General features: G+C 38.8%; 1 protein-coding gene across 16 annotated transcripts in view; it reads right to left on the bottom strand.

Moving 5' to 3' along the window:
* The window catches only part of LTBP1 (latent transforming growth factor beta binding protein 1), a 217,664-nt gene that overhangs the window by 81,404 nt on the left and 120,368 nt on the right, over nt 1-15,892 (bottom strand). For 12 of the 16 annotated variants that reach the window (XM_083497058.1, XM_083497044.1, XM_083497052.1 and 9 more), the window contains 3 exons: nt 15,655-15,726; nt 5,748-5,870; nt 1,063-1,230 (listed from right to left, as the gene is read on the bottom strand). In XM_083497058.1, the coding sequence (XP_083353184.1) occupies nt 1,063-1,230; nt 5,748-5,870; nt 15,655-15,726 (363 nt within the window). The remainder of the gene's footprint in view (nt 1-1,062; nt 1,231-5,747; nt 5,871-15,654; nt 15,727-15,892) is intronic. The other 4 variants (XM_083497059.1, XM_083497045.1, XM_083497046.1 and 1 more) reach the window with 1 other exon arrangement.

The following is a 15,892-nucleotide window of genomic DNA, read 5'->3' as shown; positions in this document are numbered from 1 at the left end:
GAGAACAAAATCTGGACCTTATTTTGAGAATAAAGAAGCCAGCAGGTAAAGGTTAGACACACCCACCAGCACATTCTGCTTCTCACTGTAGCAGCTCCCCTTTCTTCTGGAATGCATTTAGAAATATCAATTTTGCCCAGTGACAAATGATTCTGCTGATTCAAACCACCAAACCAGGAGGAAGAAAGTAATTCATTGATCTTTGGTCTATTTAAATGTATTCAAATTTACCATTGCTAAGCTGGAAGCCAAACACAGAAAATGGATGGCAGTAGAAGTGATTGGACATGTTTTAGAGCAACCAGGAGGCTACTCAAATCATGTCCAATCCTTTCAGGTATTTAGCTTCACTCATCCAATCAACTACTTTAACCTTTGCTAGCTGATTTGCTAGTGTTCCTATTACTTACTGTATCTCTTTCTATGTAGTGTTCTACCATCTTTCCGGCAGGCAGTTCTGCTTGTCTGCCCACAACACAGGCCAGACTGGATTGGGAAATTTGGTATGTGTGAATGTGAACTGAACTCTTGATTTTAATATTTTTAATAGTACTGATTCTATTCATAGCATCCTAGTTTTCCATTCTTTCTCCAAGCCTCCATCAAGACTTTGACAAAAAAAATTATGGCAAGGGATCCAGCCTTGTGCCTAGTTCCAAGGACATGGACCAAACCCACAACTCCTTGGCAAAGTGTTTCAGTGTCTTGATCGCTAAAGCTTGGAAATTTGAAAGGGTTTCTTTCAAGTGCTACCTCAAGATAAATCTGGTTATAGTTTTCAGTCTTAAGAAAGTCCATTTGTATACCCTGCTTAGCTCATTCATAGCTATCATGTGATATAAACCATGCACTGAGAAACATCACTCAATGAATGATGAATTTACCTTAATTAGAAAGCTGGTGCAGCAGAGGAAAATCTTCTCTATGTTTGTTAAGGAATGCTACTAGTAAGAACCTATATGACTCACATAACACTGTATTGTAGGACACTATGCTAAGTTACACTATGTGCAGTGTACAGTGTGTCAGTGCAAGTATATTCTTTTTCTGGGAACCTCTTACCTGTTCCTGGAAGGGGACATTTCTCACAGTGGGGGCCCCAGGCCTTGCCAACACTGCAACAGCAGAGCTGCTTGCTGAGCTGAACAGAGAGAGGGTGCATACACTGCTTTCCTGCACTGACAAACCGGTAGCAGGGCCCTTTCTCTTCAGTGACCATGGGATTATCAGCTGCAGCAAAAAGGGAAGGAGGACGCCAGAGTTTACATGAGAAACAAAACAGAGAAACACCATAGGAGTTCCACCACCAGATTAAAGACGGAAAAGAGACAAAGATGCCAATGTCTCCAGTCAAAAATATTTTTTCCTTTTTTATATAACGAATCATGTCTGAATGCAACACAAAAGTAAATAAGCCCATATGGTTTAGGAATAAAAGCCAGTGTCAAAATTAGATGCTGCCATGCTCCAACAACACATAATTAGAATGAAGCCTTCCTTCCCATGCAGAAGCACTGAAGCAGAAGCTGAAAGCAGGTGAACAGCAAAAATACAGAACACTGACAGATCACACACTCACACAGCCACTTTGAATTGATAGGCAAGGTCATTTTAAGTCAATGAGACAATTATATTTTTGAAGTCAGTAATGGCAGTTTACAATGAAGAAAGTTCCAGAAACATATCACGCTAATATTATCAACCTTCCCTTGTCCACTGTTCCTTCTCTTTCACAGTTTCTCAAATTCATGTAATGCAACACTCTACTGAAAATTAGAATTCCTTCAGTCAACAGAATCAGTAGTATTTTTTATCACAGCTCACATCAAGATTTAGGGTGGCGATAACATGAGATCAGACCACATCCGCTGCTTTTACTAAGATTTTTCTTTCTTCAAGCTGTATTAGCAACTCAAGAAATTTTGATTATGGCAAAAGGAAGGCAAATAAATTCAAGAATGAATGTGATAATGGTCTATGCGAAATCTGCACAACTTCTGATTCTCAAGCTCAACTGAGATCTGAAGAACTGATGGTGGTGCAAGCAGGACCTTGATAAATCCTCTCCCCGTCTCCAGTCTGTCTAGGACTGCAAAAACAAGAGAGTTGCCAAGAGCCTGGCAAGGTGCAATGCCTAGCTGGTAGACTGCATTCAGCTTGGAAGGTCACAAGTTGTGCTGAATGTTTTCACTTGAAAAAGAAAAGGCTACTCTAACCCAGATTCCAAGCCCCCACAAAGCTCGAGAATGTCTTTTTAATGGTAAGGATTTATTTTTTTGAAAAAGTTACAAAACAACCAGTCAAAATTTCAGTATCAGTCAAAAGTCTACTGAGAGCTATAAGCATCAACCTATATATGTCCAATTGAAATGAATGGAGGTTGCACAGCAGCAGTGATCGGTGGATTTCATCCATGCACTATCTGTTGTACAGTAATTATTCAGGATGTTAAAGAAACAAATGTTGGCAAGTCTCCTCTTCCATCTAATAAACAGAAGTTCTTCCACAAATAACAAATCAAACTGAAACAATACAGTTTTGCTTTTTTGAAATCCAGTTTTGCTCAAACATAAAACATTTATAATAACATTTAATCATTATTGCTGTTACTGTAATTAATCATTATTATTTTGCAGCAAAAAAAAAAAAAAAGAACCTTGAAATAGGATGAGCTCTCCACACCTACTTGCCATACAAACACAAAAACAGGAAGTCACAATTTCAGCCTGGAACGATTTGGAAAAGGAGTAGCCCACCCTGCCTTATGAATCATTTCAGATAATCTGAATCTTTTAGGTGCTACTGCTGGGTCAATTTAAATGAACTGAAGAAGAACAAAAGTAAGAAGGATGGATGGGTGTGGGTGTGGGGGGGAGGGAGAGAGAGAGAGAGAGAGAAATATGTACACAACAACCTGGCAATTCATCTCTCCCCATTCTTTGCTCCAGGAAAAAAGGAATCTGGGATAAGTGAAAGATGGTGCCACAATCTTCTGGGCTGTAAAAATCATTCAAACTGTTTTCTGGGCTCAGGTCTGCCTGTATGATGCCATATTGTGTGGTTTGAGGATTCTGGTATATGGGGTTATCAGGATTTGAAACTCGGGTCATCTCTGGCTTATAAATGAGACTGAAACAAGACATACATTGTTCTAATAATAAACAATGGGTGAGTATGGAAGGTGAGGGATGGAGTAATGTTACATAATCAAATAGATCAATTAATACACCCCTTTGATGTTTCTAAGGCTTCAATCCAAAACTCACTTACCTGCGAGTTAACCACAACAGGACTTACTTCTAAGTAGACATTTATTCAATTTATAAGATTTCCTACCCACCCTTCATCGTAAGCTCCCAGGGCAATAAAATATACAGTTATAAAAACAAATAAAACCAATACAATTATAAAACTCATAAAACGATTTGAAATGGAACAGAACAGTATTTAAGATTACACTGTAAATCTTCTAACCAGTTCAAATAAATGAGCAAAAGAAAAAAGAAAAACAAAACCCCCCTCCATATATTTATTCTTAGCCATGTAATAAGATGAGAGACAATATGGAAGCAGGTTAATCCAGAAATCAACCAGTCCCCCAATTTTTTAGTATAGTATTATACATTGAAAAGCTTTGTTCTATCGATGTTGGAAGTTGGATGACAGGGCCTTCCATGAAAGGAAACAACCTTTCTCCCTCCTCTATATGACATATATAAAAGGATGTCATATAGAGGAGGGAGAAAGGTTGTTTTCTGCTGCTCCAGAGAAGCGGACACGGAGCAATGGATCCAAACTACAAGAAAGAAGATTCCACCTAAACATTAGGAAGAACTTCCTGACAGTAAGAGCTGTTCAACAGTGGAATTTGCTGCCAAGGAGTGTGGTGGAATCTCCTTCTTTGGAGGTCTTTAAGCAGAGGCTTGACAACCATATGTCAGGAGTGCTCTGATGGTGTTTCCTGCTTGGCAGGGGGTTGGACTCGATGGCCCTTGTGGTCTATTCCAACTCTATGATTCTATGATTCTATAATTGGCAAAATGAAATTTATCTAAAATATCATAGAAACCCCAGCCCCCAGCGTATTAAATTGTCTTTACTAGTTACAGTTACATAACTATTACATTTTGAGGTTGGTGTCTGACAGTGTCTAGTAATTTTTATTCTTTGAAAATAAATTATTGTTTATTATTTTCCCCCTTCCTCTGTGCTCTTTCTTATTTCCAACAGTCAGTTCATACAAATACTTGGAACTTGCTACTTAGTTGGTTACTTGTTACTTATTAGTAAACTGATTCTGATTTGGGACTAACGACTTGTCATATTTTATATTCCCATATCTACCTTCCCAGATTCAAGTAAGTTCCAACTGACACACATCTCTCTCCACACAAAAATTCCCAACCATTTCTAGGTGTGTGACTGTGTTAACAAAAGTATGTGAGTGATCAAAGACACGGCCAGCAACAACTCTCATGATCATGGCAGATTGAATGGAGCACCAAGTAGGCCACTTTGGCTACATTAGCATCCATATGTGAAGAATGAGTTCAGCATTAGTATACATCAGGGATGTCCAACAGGTCGACCGTGACCGACAGGTCGAACCCCAGTTGTTAGAAGTCGATTGTGGGCTCCTTTTCGTACGCAGGGGGAAAGGAGCAATTGGCTCCTCCCTCCCCATCTGTGCACGATTTCTAGAACTGAAATTGGTGTTGGGATGACTTAGTCTTCAACTTGCTTCCCTAAAAAAAAGCTCAGCAACTTAGACCAGCCCTCCCCAATGGGTAGATCACTGTCAGTTTTTAATTCTGCAAGTAGATCGCAGTCTCTTTGGAGTTGGATGCCCCTGGTATACAGGATTTGGAATATTAAAGGCACTGATAAGGATGAAAAGGGAACAATTCTTGGGCAATCCTGCATATCCTTAAACAAAGACAGATATTTGCAATTGTATTGGAGCTCCTGTGGACAGTGTGGCTGTGATGCTCCATGTTATTGATTTTAAATTTTCACACAGCTTAGAAAGTTATGACCCTTTTTTGCATTTAGAGACTTCTGTAAACCTGTGCCAACTTACCAGAAGTAAGTCCTACTGAACAGTGGTGTTTTGCTTCAGAGTAAACATGATAAGATTGTGCTATAAATGGTAGCACTACCCATGTTCAATGCAGAAAATTTTAAATTATTAGCCAGCATGAAGAACACAATGACGGGCCACCACCAACACCCACACCTATGTGAATAGCTGTGTCATTAAAGATTTTGTGTGTGAGATACAAAAATATGGAAATGAGGAATATAAGGTTTGGAAATATATGAGATATCAGAACACAGTTCAATAGATGAATAATGGGATGGGACCTTTCCCCCTTTAATCAGACCCCACTGGGTTTATTTGTTCAACTAAAAGGAAAAGATACAATTTACTTAGCTTAACCACTGACAACCTGAAAAATCATCACAGGATCGCTGCAAATGCTGTGTTAGTGTATCCATTCATTCCTGTCACTTTTTTTGGAAGATAAATTATCTGGATAATTCGCCACACAATTTTGTTTTAAAATGACAGTTTCTTATTAGGTCATAAAGAAACTCTCCAATGGTGAATTAAAAGTTCTCAAAATGAGAAGCGCCATAAGAAAATGTTGGCCAACAGTGATTAACTTGCATCCATTACAAGATGCAAGGGGGAAAAGAAAACCCACATGAAAGATTGATAGGTACGGATTGGTTCTGTTACTTACGGATGCATCTGGAAAGCGTAGGGTCTGGCACAAATCCAATTTTGCAGGCACACCTATAGCTGCCCATGGTATTCAAACACTCACCATTCGGGCATACCCCTTGGAGCTGGCATTCATTAATGTCTGGAAGGGAACACAACTAGCATGAGTGAAATGATTAATCCACATAAACAACTCCATATAAGCACCTGGTATTAGGCTGTATTATATCCTAGATATGCACTGATTTCCAGAGCTTGTTTCTATATTTCTTTCCTTTTTTGTGCTATTAAAACACATAGAATCATAGAAGGGATACCCAAGGGCCATCTAGTTCAATCCCCTTCAATGGAGGAATCACAGCTAAATATGTAGGAAACCTCTCAGAAAATGGGTGCAATATTGCCATGCAAAAGGATTGATAAACAATGTGGACCCAAGTATTATTACTAATCTCTTCCAGTACAGTAGATGAGGAACATCAGAGTTTGGAGGGGTATTGCAGACATATATTGCAGATATGTAACTGAATGATAAGTGGCTTGCCTAAGACCAGATGGTAGTGAAATTTCAACTGTCAATTTTGCAGTGAACAGTTCAGCGTCTTTTCCAACGTTTCACCAGCTTTTGAAAATGTCCATTTCTATTTATTTATTTTTGCTGTTGATACTTCCTATGTCCACACACAATAGACTTTGCAATGTGAGATGCTTTTAACAGTCTACTTAAGCTGCTAATTCTCAAAGCTGGATAGCCCATTTTCTTCTTCTGGTGTGCATTACATTTACGAATATAAATTTACCCGGAGCCTGATAGTTAGTTCCAAAGCATGAGGTTGAGGGATGGTAGAATGAGATACATCAAAGACTTGGCAATGCAATTCTTTTGATGGTCTGGAAAGAAACAGATTCAGAAGTGCTTTCAAGGACAGCAATTTCCCCAATCGTAGGAAGGAATACAGCATATATTTCTAGCCCTGCATTTGGATCATTAAACAGTGGGTGGTCTCTAATAAAATACACCCACACAATGGGAAAAATCCTGAACATAGCGGGGTATTGTTCTTTGAAGCAGCAACTTAGGCATGCCTGTGTCACACATTAGAAAGGGAGGCAGATCTGCAATTTATTGTGCATGGTTATTCACTTGGAATGCACACTCCCCAACTACAGGAACAGGTTTCGTTTTTTTGCAGGTAAGCATCAGAATTGCGCCAATGCATAAACTACCTCAACAGAAAACAGAATCAGAACACATGGAAGAGTTGAGCTACCATATGCAGAATTATGAGAACAAGATACTTTCCAACATCTTTCCAAAAGTAGACAGATCTCTGAAATTCTGAACTCCCAAGAAGAGGAAAAGACAGAGTGTAAATACCGCTAGGAAAGATTGAAGTATGTTGATTCAACACTTCGAACTGGAAGCAGGAGCTAGGCAAAAGTAACAGCTATTCTTGTTTTCCAGAGAGTGGGCTACCACAAACTACAGGAAGGATATGTTTCAATGTGCCTGCCATGTTCCCAAACATCACCGACACACTAAGTAGGGCTCTATTAGGTCAGATCAAAGATCCACTCAATCTAGCATTCTTTATCTCTAACAGTATCAAGCCAGATGCCCTCTGGAAAGACACAAGCAGGGTTTTATGGAGATTTCAAGAACCCCCAAATAAAATAAATGTTTCCATAAAACATGGAAGTTCCTTTTTTAGTTATTAGTGACTAATAGCTATTCACAGACCTATGCTTCATGAGTATGCTAAATTTTCACATTGTATCCTTTTTATTATCCACCTACTTCTCCAAATAAAAGCTCCCCCTTCTGTCAGCACAATTCAAAAGACAATACAGTACAGTGGTACCTCGGGTTAAGTACTTGAGTCGTTCTGGAGGTCCGTTCTTAACCTGAAACTGTTCTTAACCTGAAGCACCACTTTAGCTAATGGGACCTCCTGCTGCCACCGCGCCACCGGAGCACGGTTTCTGTTCTCATCCTGAAGCAAAGTTCTTAACCTGAAGCACTATTTCTGGGTTAGCGAAGTCTGTAACCTGAAGCATATGTAACCTGAGGTACTACTGTACATGATAATAAATAGTTGGCAGAGCGGAATATGCAGAAGGCCTAACAATTAACTGCAGGGAAAGACAAGTGGACTGAATTAGCCACTATATGGCTGTGTACACTTAACGAGGTCAAGTTACTCCGTAGCACCATCACACATGGGGTTAAGATGCCTAATGGCAACACTCATGAGGCACATAACAGTATCTCTGACACTGTTCTTTTCAAAATCATCTAGCTTATCCATAGCACTGCCATTTGGTATCAAATGATAATGTGACAGATCCCAGATGGCCACCCTGCTTGTCTTTAGCCATTTACAGTAGTGCCTCGGGTTACAGATGCTTCAGATTACATATGCTTCAGGTTACAGACTCTGCTAACCCAGAAATAGTACCTCGGGTTAAGAACTTTGCTTCAGGATGAGAACAGAAATCGTGCTCCGGCGGTGCAGCAGCAGTGGGAGGCCCCATTAGCTAAAGTGGTGCTTCAGGTTAAGAACAGTTTCAGGTTAAGAACGGACCTCTGGAACGAATTAAGTACTTAACCCGAGGTACCACTGTAATAGGAAACAGAAATCTCCAAGGAGTGCCAGAGGAAAACCATTTTGGTGTCCAGCAACGGAACAGTGTGAATCTCATGGGAATGCTTGGAGCCTGCCAAGTCTGCATGTTATCTTGGCACCTGAACTGAAAACCACTAGCTTAGTGGGCCTTGCTGGCATGCTCGAGTTCCTGACTGAGAAAGTAACCAAGGTCTTAACCCAGGCAGGAGGAGAAGGAGAAAGAAGAATTTAAAATATGAGACTGGAAGAAGTAACAAACACATCTGCTTATCTGTTGCCTGCTTGCTTTATTATTAAGATGATGGGACTTTTAACAGAGATGGAATATGAAAGATTGCTTCATCCTCTCTATATATATCCAGCCAACCACTGCATTCTGCAGGAGAGGAAAAGCTGCAGATACCATCCTAACAGGAGGTCCATTTTGAACAATTTCATTGCATTCTGGACAGGTACCTTCTCTATCCTCTCCTTCTCTACTCTCCCCCAGCTCCTTTAATTTATTTCTCATTCTCCTTTCACACTCAACTAGCACCTTATTCTCAACCTTCCTTCCCACAAACTACCACTTTCATCCCTACACTCTGGTCCTTTTAAATTCATTTATTTTTCCAATAACAGCTTTCCTCTCTTATGTCTTTCTTTTCCTTGTTTGATTGTTTATTATATAATAGAGTATTAACCTTTTATCTCACTTTCAAATTTTATTCAACACCTCCTCTGGCACTTTCCCTTCAAAGAGAAAGCTTCCTTCCTTCTCTACCCACCGCCTAAAATTCTCTCCCAGTCACTTTTACTCATTGAGCAAATAGTTAGTGGTACTGCCATTGGTTCCGTCAAAAGGGTGGCGGAGCAAGCAAGTAAGGAGGCACTGGCCAGGCTATGGAACTGAGACCCACCTGAAAGCAGTCAAAGGATTTGTGGGTGTTGTCCACTGTTTTGAGAAACAATGGTCTGTAGAACGATCTTTATTTTTAGAGCCCTCCCGCTTGATCTAATGGCTCTCATCAGCCCTGTGATTTTGCAGGGCAGTGATGATGCTCGAAAGGCTATCATTCGGGTAGGAGATGTCAGCATCTGATAGCAACCTTCTCAGGAGCAACTAAGAACATAAAGATCTACCTGGTTGCCATATCATCCATTCTGTCATCTGGGGGGTGGGGACAGTTATTCCTGCAGTGGGAGAGCTGGGAAGCAGGGCTCTTCCATTGGCTGCATTAATCCTCCTCTCTCTCAGCTGCTACCTGGGGGAAGCGACTCCATCAGACTGCCTCAGTGGGAGAGCTAGGAACCAGGGCTCATTTCAACAGTTTGCTGGAGGCCCAGCTCCATCAGGCATCTCCTGCCCCAAATTGTGCCAACTGGCATGACAGTTTATAAATGAGGCATGGATTTTGATTTTCCTCTTTCCTCCCTCCCTTTTCCTTTTGTGTGAGGGTTTTGAGTTTTTTAGAATGCAAGTTTCCATGTAGGGATTGTCTTGATTGATTATATGCAAACCGCTCTGTAGCCTCTTTGGCTGAACAGCAGAGTACAAGTGCCATTAATAAATAAGTTAAGTATCATTTAAAAATTCAGTCTTCCTTAGGCATGTTGGATAGCAGACAATAAAACACTGGTGCTGTCTGCTGCTCATGGATAGTTGTGTTGGTGGCAGTATAATTTAACAAGTTTTAGCAAGTGTGCATCAGATATGGTTTCTTGGTGAGTCCATCAGGAAGCTGTTGTACTGATTATCGAGTCATGTATTATGAAATGCTATCTAAACACCAAATGAAGCACCCACAAATTAATAACAAACCTTAAATGCCTTCTTTGGGAGGGGGTGAGATGCACATTTTAGAATGATCATTGCTTCAATACTTTAGGCAAAGAGCCCAATGCATACTAATTTCACCCTGTGGTTAGGCGACCACCTACCTAACAACATGTCCGGCCACCCGCAGTCCTGTCCAGCTGTGTAAATTATACTGAAATCAACCTGTCAAGGCAGCTGGAAATGGAATCTGGATGAGATGAAGGCTGTGTTAAAAATAGCTTAACAGCTCTTAAGCTTTTTTTCATCTGCCCGTCTTTATCAAATGAAGCCACAAAGTAAGGTTGCTATTTAAAAAACAGTTTGAAGGCGGGAGGGTCTGGGTATAACTTTGATAGGCAATAATTTAGGTAGGTGTTAACGTCACTACGGTGGCTGCTGTTAGCACAGTACTGTGTATAGGGAAACTTTGGAAATGCTCCCTCTGATTAAAAGGACACCAACCAATAGCTACTTATAATTCAAATCCAATCTGGATCTTTCTGGTGGTATAGTATAATGGCTACAGAGCTGGACTTATACCAGGGCCCCCCAGGTTCACATCACAAATCAGCTTTGATGTACTTTGGGCCAGTCACCATCCTTACACCAACCCATCTCTCAAGGGTTATGAGGATAAAATGAGTGGGAATTATGTATGCTGCCCTGTTTGGATGTCAAGTGTTTCAAGTTCGGATCAATTCTGAGTTACAAGGTCAAAAGAATCTGTATGGCAAATAAAATCTCTGTTAAGTGGCCTTAAATAAAACATAGCATTAATTTGGCATTACCACTTATACCTTGATTTTCCTCACAATGGTTGTATAAGATAGTCATTTCTACAGATGAAGAACTGATACAGAGAGAAGAAATGTGCTCAAGGCCACCTACTGAATTTATAATTCAAGTGAGCCACCAAGATAACAAACCTGAAGCACATTTGCTGCTGTTAGTAGGAACTGTTTTATATTTTTTTAAAAACTGAGGAAGAAAGATGAAATCCAGAATGTTCAATAAGGAGAGTAATATATGGAATTAACCAGTTGCAAAAACTGGCTGATGGTTATTTACATCATAGTCCTAGTAGCATATACTGCTACCATATCCATCTGCCTGCTTGTTTTTAATGCTATCAAAAATAAAAATAAAAATGGGAGATACAATAAACTGAGCACCACTTCATAGTACCTTTTCATGCAGTAATTGCTTTATCATTAGATTAACACAAATCCACAGGAAAAGTTCCATTATCCTATTTAAATGTAGATTCTGAGCAGGACTTTTGCTCCATTTTGTAAGCTAGCTTTTGTGAATGTTCAGCCTTGAAGCTATGTTCAAATAAATTTCTCTAGAAATCTCACATAAACTTAAGTCAATTATTTGCATTGGAATTGGCTTAGCCCTTTTCTGTTTAGGATGAGACTTGAAGGGCAATACACAAGAAGTGTATTTCAAATCCCTTTAATAAAACTTGGGCACAAAGCACATTAAAAAGTCAGACATGGAACTACCCCACCCTTGTAACTATAGTTTCAATCAACATATGCAAAATAAATGATGTGCATGCGACTACAGAAAATTAAATTTTTAGTTGGCTACACCCAGCCACAATATCCCACTGTAACAGACATTGATTACACTGTCTACTATAGTCAAAATAAAAAAATTCCTTCCAGTAGCACCTTAAATACCAACTAAGTTAGTTCTTGGTATGAGCTTTTGTGTGCATGCACACTTCTTCAGATACATGCACACGAAAGCTCATACCAAGAACTAACTTAGTTGGTCTTTAAGGTGCTACTGGAAGGAATTTTTTTATTTTGACTATGGCAGACCAACACGGCTACCTATATGTAACTGTCTACTATAATGAGTTATATAATTCGGCATCTCTTTATTACTTAACCTCTACTAAATAAAAGCAAGCTACTATTGTATATAATAATTTATCTCACACATTTCAGGCTTATCATATATCTACATTTACTATTTTACAGCTTTGTTTTGCTTATGATTGGTACTTAAGATTTTATTGTTATTTTACTATTATTACAAGCAGCTTTGAGGAATTTGATCAGCAAGAAAGTGCAATGGCATTTTTTTAAATGTATGAATGAACAAAGTTTACAAATAAGCTGTCTTATTATAATTACTTTAGCAGGTCAGTTACAAAGATACATAATCTATCAGGACAGATTCAGCTAAGAAATAGCATAAACTAAAATGAGCTTGTGAATGAAAATTCTTTCTTTCTTTCTGGCCTACATACTCAGATAAATATGCATTTCTCTAATGCAAGAAAAAAAATATTTTGCCACGTTTCATTTTCAGTTCTCAGTATAAGGACGTAAAAGGAAAATGATTCTGTCTTTGTTCATCCCTACAGTTATAAGTTGCCAAATATTTGCCAGAGGATTTGGCAACATGGTGAGATAAAAAACTATTTTCATCACATTATTTTTTGGGGGAAATGCTGGCTTAATTTTTTATTGATGTGGAATGGCGGTTAATGACACTAAACCAAAGCAAAACGAAAACTATTAAAGTGGGAAATAAAACTTCTTTCTGAATCTTCCACGTTTAAAGGGGCACAAATTATACTCAACAAAACTCTTTTTCTGTCTATGATCTGGAAGCTGCATTCAGAAATGATGCAAGATCAGATCAGAAGAATGTTTATTTGCATCAGCAACTAGTCATAGCAATAAAATAAAATACAATGTACTGAAGATAGAGGTAAAAGCTTAACTATGCAAAATACATTCTAGGGGCCTACAAATGTGATATAAGTATTTTCTACAATGTTCAGGTCAAGGCGTATGTTTGGTACAGTCTTTTGAAAGAGGCCGCTGTGGCTTAACTACAACTAACAGAAGAACCATACAAACTATAATAAAATGGATCTCAAATACTGGTCCTTTAACACAATTGTTCTTACTCCCCTCAATGGAGACTCAGAGATGGATTTTTGTTTGTATATAAGATTGACTGGATGGTTGCACCATGACATGAGGATCAAGACAGAAGTAATGCTTCCTGAGTGTCTGACTATGGCCCAGCAATCAAAAGCATCACACACACACCTCCCACTTCCTTTTCCTCCTCCTCACTTGAGCATTCCTCTCCATAGTTTCAATCTCAGTGCAAATTGTGGTTAGAATTACATCTGTACTGATATTACTGCTATCCACTGTGATACCAAGCCACAGTTTGCAAACCCATGCCTAACTATCACTGCAAACATGATCACTTTACCATCAATATGCATTATTTCTGCATGGGATAGTCACTTCCCTACACCCACATCGTAAAGAATAAAAAAGAATGTTATTTGCGTTTAGTAACCATGCACAAGTCATCTGTTCAGAATTTCTGACTTTTTAGAAAACTGTTTTATCACAGGATAGTATTCAGTGCTAGTCTTACTCAGAGTATACCTACTGAAGTTAATGGACATGACTACTTTTGATTCATTTTAGCAGGTTCTAGTCAACTAACTTTTACTCAGAGAGGACAAACTGAAATCCATCTCGTATGTGGTCACCCTTTGTAATGAATTAAACCATATTCACAAAGCAAGTTTCTCTCTTCCATAATGCAAACTAATCATTCCCACCTAATTGCCAAATGCATCTACTTTGAGTATGGCTAATGTTGACTGTCACTCAAATATAAGCTGGTTCAGGAGGAGAGAAAAGAGTGGTTTTCCTACTAAAACCACCTCCATCCAGGTACTTTTCCTGTTCTCAAGTGTACACATTTTTTAAGAGAGTGTTCTATTGGCAAAATGCTTTCCTCCTGAAAATGAAAAGCCAAGCCTTTCACCAGCTGTTCTTTTAATTCAGCTTCTCTTTTCCGTTAATAAAAACATATCAAAATGCATTTCCCCCTTCCTTTTCAGTATTAAAAAAGGCAGAAAAAATACAGTGCAATTTCCCCTAAAATATTGTTAACCCACTCCTTAATACGACCGATATACTTTGTGCCCAGATATTAGAAGCTGCACATAATGCTCTGATCAATATGTATGTATTTATTATTTACAATACATATATGCTGCCCTTCATCCCATATGGATTCCAAAATATGAAGTCTAATCTACGCATGTTCATTTGGGTTTCACAGCAGCTTAGGATTTACCTGTGCATGTATAAGCAAAACATTTATTCAACTGAAAGACAATTGTTACATCGCTGAAGGAAGAGCGAAATCTTGGTTAGATAACCTAAGATGTATTACCAAACTGTTAAAACTTAATCTGCAAACAGACGGTTCTTTGTTGTTCATAACACACATCAGTAAGAGATTTGTTTCATTGCATTAGTTCACTGAAATGAAAGGAAATAATCAGGAGGTGGTTGTTAATCATGCTGCTACCACATATGGTTTGTAAACGGAGAAGGCTTTTGATTGAAGAAACATTAGAGCAATTAGATGTTTAGAGAAGTCTCCAAGATGGGGAGTTAGATGTTCTGCAGGAGAGAAGAAAGCATTCTTTTCCTTCAGCTGCCCTGAATATGATATTAGCTGTCTTGTGGCAGGATGGCCATGGAATTGCTTTGAAAATACAGTACCTAAAATATTTGCTCTGAAAGAGATTTATCCATTCTAGAAATTTAAGGCCAGCTTCGCTATTGATACTCAAATGGTCAAACCACTTCTCTAGCCTGAGCTTTCTTTTGTAATGTGTGATTCTGTTTGATGTACTTTATAACACAGGAAACAGTCGTTTCAAATTTTGACTGGGGGTAGTTATTTGTATCATATGACCTGACTATTAGCACCTTCCATTATTTCCAATTCCAGGGTTAATTCAAAGAGCTGGTCGTTACCTCTAAACCACTAATGGTTTAAGACTAGAACATCCAATGGGCCATGTCCTCCCACAATATTCTCAAAGCACCAGCACCATAAGCTCAGTTAGGAGGTACTCAGAGGTACACAGAAGTGGGCCGTCTCCATAGGGGCACTCCGACTCTGGAATTTCCTTACAAAGCAGATCCACTTCCTGATGGTATTCCATCATGAGATAAAACTAATTTAATTCTGGCTTGTGTGAATTCCTAAACTCACTATATATTTTTTCTTAATGTGTGTCAGTGTATAGTGATTTTAATTATGTTGACTTTAAGATGACTTGGTGTTGTTATTGGGAATGGACAGGTGGGCTATAAATATTTCCAACAATAAATGCAAATGAAGAGCCATATTAAGTCTTGAGTGATTTCATTTATCAAACAGGCAATATTTTCTGCTTAATTACAACTAACACGACTATCCCACCTCCTGCAAATGAAACTGACATAACAGATTTATTCATAGTATGCATTTAAGTAAACTGAGAAATGCACACAATTTATTTTAACTCAACAGAATTATTCAAAACCATGGGTGGGGAACCCGTGGCCCTCCAGATGTTGGGATACAACTATAGGCTGTTGAACTACATCTGTAGAGCCACAGAACCCCATTCCTGCTCAAAACCAATGCTGAAAACACCTTACCTTGACAAAAAGTAGCATTAATTCTTTTGTAACCTTGTGGACAATCCACCACTTGGCTATATCCAGGGTAAGCTAAATTTGAAGATTAAAGAAAAAAACATTAGTAAATTACCAAGGGATACAATCCTCCAAAACAGAGTCTAGAAGGTCAGGAAAGTGCCATGAGTTCACATGCTCCCCCTTCTTTGTCTGCTCTAATACACATTGAGTCCTTCCTCTAAGCTGTTCTAAGCCTTGC

The sequence above is a fragment of the Podarcis liolepis genome, assembly GCF_965112155.1.
Source record: "Podarcis liolepis genome assembly, chromosome: 3".
NCBI classification, from domain to species: Eukaryota; Metazoa; Chordata; class Lepidosauria; order Squamata; family Lacertidae; genus Podarcis; species Podarcis liolepis.
Note: the sequence above shows the minus strand (reverse complement) of the source record. Positions and strands in the feature narration are given on the sequence as shown.